Source organism: Apodemus sylvaticus, chromosome 8 (assembly GCF_947179515.1).
Source record: "Apodemus sylvaticus chromosome 8, mApoSyl1.1, whole genome shotgun sequence".
Lineage (NCBI taxonomy): Eukaryota > Metazoa > Chordata > Mammalia > Rodentia > Muridae > Apodemus > Apodemus sylvaticus.
In genome coordinates this window covers 75,629,750-75,640,590 of record NC_067479.1, presented here as the reverse complement: position 1 = coordinate 75,640,590, position 10,841 = coordinate 75,629,750, and the positions used below count along the sequence as shown (strand labels likewise).

The window sequence follows — 10,841 nt, the reverse complement described above, 5'->3', positions numbered from 1 at the left end:
AAACGCAGAACATTCAATCAAACCACAAAATGGAAACACAGACTTAACATAGAACAGTCAGTTTTGACAGAAATGGACAGATTGGTGCATCAAAAATAGACAATAGAAAGAGAGAAAAGAGAATCTGATGTAACCAGCACTAAGAATATCTCCAGTAGGGTCCATAGAGGAAGCAGGACATGTCCTGCTTTCTTCTGTTCCTAGGAGTGTTCTAAAATCCATTTTCCTTCTCTCCTTCTCACTCTATCATGTTTCTAAAATCTGGTTTTTTTGGGGGGGCGGGTTCTACTCTTTTAATTTAGTTTAATGCCCTATTCTTCTTGCCTGATGCAGTTTTAGACTACAGACAATTGCCTAATAAAATTCACCATCCCAATTTGCTATCACACCCTAGCAGATATCAATGTTGGGCTGACACTGACTCAGTCTATCCTGTATCCTCTTTGCACCCCTGCAACAACAGTCTTCAAAAGATGACATTTATAGTGCTAACATTAGTGCAGTATGTTGCTTACTGTGCCAGAAATATAACTTCTTCCATATTCTGTGGCGATCTACCAAAGACAGAATTTCCTCACATGATCTCTCAGTGTCCAGTCCCAATGTTCAGGTGCCACCTGTAGCTGCCAATGGCCACGGAGAACTGGGTAACTAGAAGGAATCTGAGGCTGGGTAGGACAAATTAGCAAGAGAAATAATGGAGCCAAGACAAAGGTTCTGATTAAGGCCCAATGTTTAATGATTAAGTCTGAATTTAAAAGGGGAGAAACCCATTACCCAATATGCCAGGATCTGCTCAGGAAAACATGTTTAGCCACTCATTGGTTAGCTGGGTCCTTGGAAGAAGCTGAAGATCTGGAAGAACAACAGACCTCACCTAGGTCAGAAGGCTTCACCCTAGATGGGTGACTGTGGCAAAATGAGGTCTGAATTAGCCAGATCAAGGCTGGGAGGAGGCACAGGAGAGTGTCTTGCAATAATTCTTGTTCCCTTTAGTGTAAATTACACTGTGAATGCTATTAATAATTATTAATTTATAACATGTTTATTTACCTGCTGTCTTTCAAAAGATTTTAAATTCCTAAATCTGAATAGCCTAATGTCTGGCCCCATAGACATATATACAAACAAATGATTTATTCAATGATTTATTTCAGGAACTCACATTTCCAAGTGTGTGGCTACTATTATACAAATATACAATGTATATTGTTTTTGTTAAAAATACTGAAATTATAGGGCTTCAAAAATGGAAGCTCCAGTCAAAAAGGAAGTGCTAAGCCCTCAGCAAGTGATCACATCCTTAAAACTCTGAGCTTTGAGCCTACTTGGTTCTTCAATTGAGTTTATTCTTTCCCTTTGCAGACATCAAAACTATTAAAGAGCTCACTTGGAGGGGGAGAGTCTTGCTCCACTATAATTCTGCAAAATCTAAGGTTTATCTTTCATTGGCTTAAAATAAGTCTTGCCCTGCCCCTCCTAGGCAGCTGTGACTGGCTTGTAAAAGAGAAGGACACAAAAGATTCTGAGCCTGGCACTGATCATCTGCCCCCCATTCACATTAGGATCCCAGGACAAAAGTCTGGTAAGAGAGGTACTTCAGGGCCATGGCCAGGTAGTGGAGTTGGCTGGGAAATGCTGCCTGGAGAGGGAAGGTAAACATGGAAGAAAGGATGACAAATGTACACTGTGAGAGTCCCTGAAGGTGTCATACAGGGAAGGGAACTCCACATAGAGATAAGAATGAAAACCAGGTACAAATTAACTTCTGTCAGCCTGGATCAAACTTCTGAGAGTCTAATAGTAGGTGGTTTATTCCCAGTGCATTTAAACCCAGTACAATTTAGAAAAGATGTTTCCTGGTGTAATTCAATCTCTGATGCACGAGGAACCATAATAACATTCAAACTCAACTCAGGATGGTGTCATTTATTCTGAGAAGATGGGTTCTAAAGAAAGTTTACCAGTACTAGCTTAAGGGCCTAAGGGTCTGGCCTGCTCTCAGTCATACAGAGAGCATAGAGGTCATTTGGGTCATTAGCCACTTCTGGTCCTTGTTGTGGAACCTTGGGGGAGCCTCTGACTGTAAGAGTCATTTATAGTAGGAGCAACCTTCAGTCCTGGTTGCAGGAGCTTGATAAGGCTGGCCCAACAGATAATATAGATCACCAGTCTGTTATTCATTTCCAAATCTCAGCTTTCTGGATAAAAGGACTGTGTTTTTCATCTTTCCAATTGGAACGACAATCTTGTATGTTTAACGTTCCTGGTTTCTCTGAAGATCTGTGGATTCAGGGACAGTTGTGCTATGATCTCAACAGGAAGCATTGCATGTATGAATATAGGTCAAAGAGAATGAGAGGTGACATCCAGGACAGCCTGCCCATCCCTGGCCTCCTCACTGGACTTCAAATGTTTCATAGAATTATGAGACTGGCTTTTTTCCTTTTTTAAGAACTATGAAATCATAAAAGGAAGGAAAAAGATCAAGTAAGTCATGACAGATATGTTTGCTCTTACTGCTTCTTCTATTACCACAATCTTCCTTCTTCCTCCACAGAAAACATGGTGGTGGACCTTCCCAGATACCTCCCTCTCCTATTGCTACTGGGGTCATGGGAGCCCGTGTGTCTACTTCGCGCACAGCCTAAGGGTCTCTCCAGGGCACACTGGTTTGAAATTCAGCACATACAGACAAGTCCTCAGCCATGCAACACAGCCATGCGCAGCGTCAATAATTATACCCAGCACTGTAAACAGAAAAACACCTTTCTGCATGAATCCAGAATGTGGCTGATACCTGCGGTTTGCACAATATCACCTGCAAGAATGGTCGGAAGAACTGCCACAAGAGTGCAGAGCCTGTCAAAATGACTGACTGCTCACACACTGGAGAAGCCTATCCTAACTGCCGCTACAGTAGTGATGTCCAATACAAATTCTTCATTGTAGCCTGTGAACACTCAAAGAAAGACAATCCTCCCTACAAACTGGTGCCTGTGCACTTAGATAAGATTGTGTAAGGTTAGGTCTGTTTGTCTGTTTGACATAGGTTCTCTTACAGTTTATCCCACTTTGCCTTTTGTTCCCACAGAAAAGGGAAGGTGTTGGGAGAATTAAGATGCCTAAGCTGTTAAAATGTTGGCGGGGGGGGGGGGGGGGGAAGAGAGTGCACAGGTTATGATGTAGCTCAGGAACTCAGGAAATGAGCACTTGCTTCATTCACAAAGGTCCCTGGGTCAGTCATCATACCCCCCACGAAAGAAAGAAAGAAAGAAAGAAAGAAAGAAAGAAAGAAAGAAAGAAAGAAAGAAAGAAAGAAAGAAAGAAAGAAAGAAAGAAGGAAGGAAGGAAGGAAGGAAGGAAGGAAGGAAGGAAGGAAGGAAGGAAGGAAGGAAGGAAGGAAGGAAGGAAGGAAAGAAAGAAAGAAAGAAAGAAAGAAAGAAAGAAAGAAAGAAAGAAAGAAAGAAAGAAAGAAAGAAAGAAAGAAAGAAAGAAAGGAGGGAGGGAGGGAGGGAAGGAGGGAAGGAAGGAAGAAAGAAAGGAGAGAGAGAGGGAGGGAGGGAAGGAAAGAAGAAAGGAAAAAAGAAAGAAAGAAAGAAAGAAAGAAAGAAAGAAAGAAAGAAAGAAAGAAAGAAAGAAAGAAAGAAAGAAAGAAAGAAAGAAAGAAAGAAAGATAGATGTGGGAGATCAAACTGTGGAAAACCAGACTTTCAACAGCTCTCACCTTGAGAATCCACTGACCTTGCGGTTTACAGCTGAACCACCCCCTTCTTCACACAAGGCTGATCAACTGGTTCTTATCCTGGCCGAACACCTGGGGTTGTCTAGGCGGAACCACCATTCCAGAAAAGCTGCTGGATGCCACAGCCAGCATCCACCCGATGACCTTTCCTCTTTCTGTGCTTTTAGCATTCCCCCTCAGCCCCTCCCTACTTCCTCTTATGGTGCGTTCAAAACCAGGCATTTTGCTTTTCATTAAAGAGGCTTTGACAAGACACCCCTTTTTGTTTGGCCTCGCTCTTCTTTCCCGCCTGTTTTTCTTAACAGGCTCGGTTCTCCTCGGCTCCCTGAATAACTAGGGCCCGCGGATGGGATAGAAAGAAAAGAAAATCAAATTATTTTCCACTCTGGGATTGCATCTTATGAAGGAGGAATATAAAAAAAAGTATAAAGAAAGACCAAGCCTCTGAACAATTTATTTTTATCTGCAATTTTTTGGGTCAAGATTTCTTGTACTATGCTCATAGGAAAAAAAACATTTCTTTTTTAATATAATGAGTGTGAATTTTGCTGGGTTGTTTGCTTTTGTTTTTTGACAGGGTCTGATTTGGTCATGGTGGGCTCAACATCACTTTGTAGCCAAGAATGGTTATCAACTCTTATTAAATCCTGTTGTATTCTCTTACACTTCCATTCTTGCTCAGTCTCTTCTTCCAGCTAGCTTCCCTATCCTCTTACCCTGTGAGGTTCATGTTTCCAAAGCAGGAAATGGGGAGGGTCCCTGGAGGCCAGGAGACTGGACTTGGAAGATTCACAGTCATCTTTTACTCCAGGCTAAAGTATCAAAATATGATTTGACAATGCTATAACCCACCCTGAAGTTCAGCTCCCAAGTCTGTTCTGTAGCCCTGATCATCAGTAGCAGCAATTGTAGTGACTGCAAAAAAATTTTGTCATCTGCATTGACCTAGTGCTTGAGTTATGTTGAATTTAAGCTTACCCCACAATAGACATACAGATCTACATGCTGGCAGACATGGTGCTCGAAAAGCAGCTGAGAATTCTACAACCAGATCAGGAAGAGTCTCTGAGCTCCACATGAGCTTTTGAAAACTCAATGCTCACCCCTGGTGACACCCTTCTTCCTATAAGGCCACACTTCCTTATCTCTTTCAAATAGTACCACTCCCTGATGACTAAGCACTCACATACAGGAGTCATGGAAGGCTATTCTTATTCAAATTACCAAACTAGAGTTACTTGGGAAGAGGAACCTCAGTTGAGAAAACATTGCACCTAATTTGCCTGCGGGAAGCTTGTGAGCATTTTATGTTATTTCATCTTCTTTTATTTCATTTCATTTTGAGACATGTAGTCCTATCTGCCCTGGAACTTTCTATGTAGCAGGCTGGCCTCAAACTCACACAGTTCTGCCTGCCTCTGCCTCCTGAGCACTGGGATCAAAGGAACTTGCCACTATACCTGGCTTGAAGCATTTTATGGACTGATAATTGATGTGGAAGGGTCTGGCTCTTTGTGGGCAGTGCCACCCCCTGAAACCCTGGATGCTATAAGAAGCAATGAAGAGAAAACTAGTAAACAACACACCTTTCTAAGAGCTGTACCAGCTTCTACCTCCAGATTCCTGCCTTGAGTTCTTGCCCCAACTTCCCTGGATAACTGGCTCCATGCTGTAAGACAAAATAAACCCTCTACTTCCCTACTTGCTTTTGAAATGTTTTCTCACAGCAATAGAAACCACACAAAGTTGGTAAAGAGGTCAGCTTAGGAACTTTGGAAAATTCAACCAGAACCCTCCCCTCCTGGAAAAGAAAGGTCATAGAGCTCATATGTAGCCCTCCCCTTGAGAAAGGAGGAGCTAATTACATTCCTCAGACCACAGAGAAGGAGGACTGACCATAGGCCACCTGTGAATAGGGAAGGCCCAGAGCAAGTAGACACATTCTGAGACTGTTGACTGCCTACAGAAAAGGGAAGTTCTTACCACCTCATTCCCTAAAGACCAATCAATTTAAAAGTCACACTGTTCTGCCAATCATATTGTGCCTAATGGCTGATGCTCTGAAAACTGTATAAAAACTCATCGAACAGGCTGTGTGTGTGTGTGTGTGGGGGGGGGGGGGTGTTCTTCTCTTTCCTAGGCTTAGTCAAGAGCACTTAACTTGCTTGTGCTCTAATGTAAGTGTAACCAATAGGTATTATTCATCCTGACATTTGCCATAAAAAAATGACTCTACCATTTTGGGCAAAACTTGAAGCACCATTATTACATATTAAATACTGACCAAGAGATGAACTTTGGTCAGAACCATTGCCTGGAATTTCCAAGCTGGATTGGCATACCACCTCCTCAGGGTGGAGCAGAGTTTAAATACCTTTTGCAGGAAGGTATGTCTAAGAAGGGACATTCATTCACTAAACTCTCATCACCCTAGAGATTATATGAAGAAGAAAGAAACATGATCAGAGTATATCTTATGGGGAAAAATTATTTTCAATTTAAAATAACTAGAGAAAAAGAAAATAATCCTGTTAAGTGTATTGGAGTATTTTTTCTATCTGGTCTTTTGCCATGAGCAGTTTAAGGATTCTCTGGATTCATCTTCTATTTACCCATCTGATCTTGGGAAGTGAAGGAATTGTTAACAGATGCAGTCTCTTGAGCTAACTTTCTGACAGTAAAGAAAGGTTAACAACACAGTATGTAACCTCTGGGAATATCACAGGTGAGATGAAAATTTCTGGTTTCTTTGTAGTCTCAATTGTGTCATGTGATGTTTTTCTGGAAACTGTCTTATTAGAGAGATTATTTTACTGAGGCAGGCATGTGGGGGATGCTTTGCTGAAAACAGATTTGTGGTGTTTTTTTCTGGAAGCTGCCTGGAAATGGGGCATGTGATGTTTTGCTGGAGCAGATGCTTGAGAACATGTGATGTTTGGAGCGGATATAAGTATAACCCAACTGACAGTGGATGACACTGTGTCATTGGCTAACCTTGCCACTCTTTGCTGGTCTTCTGGCAGCTTCTTGCCACTTCTACAGACTCAGGCCAATTGGCAGAGCCTTGAGGTTTCTTCTGGATCAAACCACTGTTGCTGATCTACAAATGGTGTTTGCAAGTAGATTGAGCTACTGCTGCTGATATATGTAAACTGAACTGCTGTTGTTCTGACAATGAAGATTGGAATTTGTCCAAAGAATTATTCCAAAACAGGCCCATATTGCCCTTTGCCCTATTAACCTTTCCTTTCCACTACCTCTGGTGGGTGGTAGGCTAGAAGAGAGGTTAAAGTATTTAAGAACCCTTATTAAAGTAGGTTTTTAAAAGAATCTAAAGCTACACACAGGTTGTTTTTTAGTTCTTCATAAGTCTTTGGAGACAAAAAACACTTGCCTAGACATAGTAGAATGTCCCAGGTAGCCGAGAGATAAACAGGCACAATCACCTCCTAAGACTGTATTACAGAAAACATGGGACGCTCAGGATAATAACACTCAGGAAGTACCTGGAGTCCTGAGCCTCTTTTATTTACTGAACCCAGTAGCCTAGAAGCATGTCTTTCTTCTGCTTTCTTGGAAGAGACTACAATCCTATTCTCAATTCCATAAAAACAAAAGTAATGAATATTCTTGGGATGAAGATGTGAAGAGTGGAGACTTTCTTTCCATTCTTACCAACACCAAATGCTAACATAATCACCAAGAGACATGATGTCAGCATTGAAGGGAGTCATTTGGGGAACTAGGGCACAATGGATGGCACAGCACTGATTCTAGGAGAAAACAGCCTCAATAAGCTAAAGCAGGAGAATTGCTTAGAGGGTCTGTTGGGCTTCCAGAAGATGTTACCACAGACAAGGCATCTGAAAGGACGTAAAGTTATTCCCTCGCAGTTCTGGAATTTGGAAGTCCAAGATCAACAAGGTACTGGGAGAATTAGTTTCTTCTGAGGTCTTTCCTTGACTTTCTGATGTCCAACTTCAGTCTTTCCTCTGTGCAAACATGTGATGGGTATCTCTCTGTGTCCAAACTTCCTCTTCTTATCAACACACCATCAGTTTGATCATACCTTTCTCACATAATTTTAATCTAATCATTTTTAAAGGCTCTATCTCCAAGCACAGGGTACATTCGGGGGTACTGTGTGTCAATATTTGAACATAAGAGCTTTGAGAGACCATGATTTAGCACACCATGAAGGGTGTAAAGCAAAGACATTTTAGATAAAATACCAATATTTGTGATAGATTAGAACTACATTCTCAAAGCCAAAAATATATTGTGAAATTCTGGGGATGTGAGCTGTGCTTCTTATGAGAAGAAAAAATATATTTTTCTACTGTTGAATAATCAGATCAGTTATGTTCTTCCAACCTAGTTAGTTAAAAGAACCAGGGAAACCACTCAATTAGACCACCCTTCTAGTTCTCTTTCTCACCCTCTAGGCCCCATTTATATTTAGTTGATTCTTGATATCATATCCCTAATTACCTCAAACCTTCTATTAATTATATCAATACTCCTGTTTACCTGCTCAATTCCATTCCCAAGGATCAGTAGCTGGCCCCAGATCTTTATGGTGGTGTAGGATTTAGACTCACATAGCAGTACTTTTCACTGTTACAGAGTTGCATCTATGAGAGGACTGAGATAAGGAAGAGGAGGAGGAGAAGCAGTAGGAGGAGCATGTAAGTGTTTCTGCTAAGATAAGAGGGTATCCTGGGACTAGAAATCCCAGGAACCATAAAACTCTAACAGAAAAAGGTATCCCAGTAGCTGCCTTGGTTCCTTCACATTCAAGAAGCCCCTCATATAATTCATATTGCATCCTTAATGTTCACATAGTTGAGAAATTATATATTTTCAAAGTTCTTTTCCACAGCCTACAAGGCTATACTGAAGGTCCCAGGCTGTACCAAACTGCTATGACATTAGCCACATGTTTGCTGCCCAGACTCATGCCACCTCAGGTCCTTATGAAGTCATTAAGGTCAACAGGGAGGACATTGCTCAACAGAACAGGAAAATATGTACATTATTATGCAAATAAGCCTTATGCCATGACAGTCCACATCTGCTGGTCCTGTCCCGGGGCAGAAACCCTGTCATTCTGTCCCCACCAAGGCCATGCCAGACTCAGCAAGATCCACACCAACCCAGAAGGGCAGATTCCACAAACAAATCCATTTGCTGCTCCAGAGGAGTGGCTTCCCTGCAGCCCTGCCTGTGGTCCACTGAGAGCAAGAACCACCACTGCCCAGTGAGGAGGGGAGGAGAAGTATTACTTCTGGGGCCCAGAAAGGAAGAACAAAATGGAATCAGGGATCCAGATTGAAAGTCAGTTATGGACCTGAGAATGTCACCCTCTCTGCTCAGTTCTGCATCTGAATGCATGAAGGCACACTGCCACCTCTGGTGATGCTGGGCTCCCTCATGTCCTGAAAGAGATGGCACTTTTCTGTGTGAAACTGATTCCTAACTAGAGTTCTATCCTCAGGAGTCTGGGCAGGGCCTCTCATTATACATCTATTTTTTGTGTAGATTCCCATTGCCTTATCTTGAAATCTGTCCTTCCTGGTTTGTGTTGAATTATCTCACAACTGACCTCTGAGGACAGCTATGCAGGGAGAGGGCAGGGGATAGCCTCACTGAGAGATCCCAATTCCCTGGTCTCCTCTGCCAGCCTCTTCTTTCCCACAGAGAAACTTCAGCGAAGATGTCCTCCATGAACTTTCTGGAAAGATGCCTACCTCTTCTCAGATACATTTGTTTCCAGGAACTGGGTAGATGACTCAATTCATATGAGGTTCTGCCTCAACACACCCACAAGCGCATGCACACACAAATACACACACAATTCTCTGTTAGTGTATCTCCTCCCCCTTTCTCTCTCCTCACTCCTGTCAGACACAGAGATACTCAGAGATCTTGATGAGTATGCTAAGGTGTTTATTGATTTGAAGAGATCTGTTCAGGTAAATTAAAGGGAGTCAGGGACAGTTTTCATGAGGACAGGTGCTGATATACAGCACAGAGAGGAACTGGTTCTTCACCACTATAATCTTGGCATTAGCAGATGAGCGAAGGTACAAAGTGTTGACACTGAAGCCAAAGTGGCTTATCCAAGTGAACCGGAACGACTGGATTGATGGGATCATCCTATGGAGTTCTCCTGTTACAGGCCACTCTGTAGAACTTCACTGATTTTATCATAATGTATCTACATTTGGGACATACACTTTTTTTTCTTTTTTTGAGGTCACAGATAGTTATATTTACCTTAGATGAAATATTATGACAATTTGTACTTATCCCATCTTTGCAGGTGGTATTTGCATTGCCACACACACGGACAACATCAGCAAAAGTTGTATGAAGAAAAGTATTCAGGTTCTTACAGTTTTCTTTAATCTTGTTAATGACCTGCATTGCATCATCACATCGGGGTGTAGGCACTCTTATAGATAAACGCTGGATGTCAAACGTCTGGGAAGGGGTTGATTCCTGGCTTGAGGGTAGTGTTAGAACAAGTCCCATCAGCAGCAGGAGACAAAGTCTGGACTAAAGCAGCTTCAGACCCATGTTTCTTGTGAGAACAGAAGTGACTACTTCCACCCTACCTCAGTTTCCCCTATCTCTTCCTGAAGGCCCTCTGCTGTCACTGTGGGTCCATAGTGCCACTTCTCATGAACACTGCTCCATCATTGCCCTTCCTGTCCCAGGCCTAGGCAGTCAGTGTCTTACCCCATCTGTGTGTGCCCCCTTGAAATGGAGTGCTGGTTTTCCTGGAAATGTGGGATAATGGGTGAGTTCTACTTGGGCCCATTGATATAGAACAGGCTCTGTGGATGGAGCTAGTGGCTCAGAGTCTTCAACAAGACAAATCTACTGATTGGTACATTGCCTAATTGTACAACCAGCCTTCAGTTTCTTCACTTGGCCAAGCCATAGTGCTGCTGACCCCACTGCAAGGAATCCAATTCTAAGTTCTCTTGTGCAGTGTAGTTTGAAGTCTGAATCTGAAATCTACATAGAAATCTGTGTATTGGCTGTTGATTGACTGCACACTTCATGAGTGTTTTCAGTAATGGATCGT

The 10,841-nt window shown here is 42.3% G+C and overlaps 1 protein-coding gene and 1 pseudogene across 1 annotated transcript; one reads left to right on the top strand and one right to left on the bottom strand.

The window, feature by feature from the left end:
- The first annotated feature begins 2,497 nt into the window (after positions 1-2,497).
- Positions 2,498-3,083, top strand: LOC127691622 (ribonuclease K6-like; annotated as a pseudogene).
- A 6,821-nt stretch (positions 3,084-9,904) lies between these two features.
- On the bottom strand, positions 9,905-10,282 carry LOC127691634 (ribonuclease 2B-like). Its single transcript, XM_052191600.1, has one exon. It carries the CDS (start codon positions 10,280-10,282, stop codon positions 9,905-9,907), a length of 378 nt encoding a protein of 125 aa, XP_052047560.1.
- Positions 10,283-10,841: the final 559 nt, after the last annotated feature.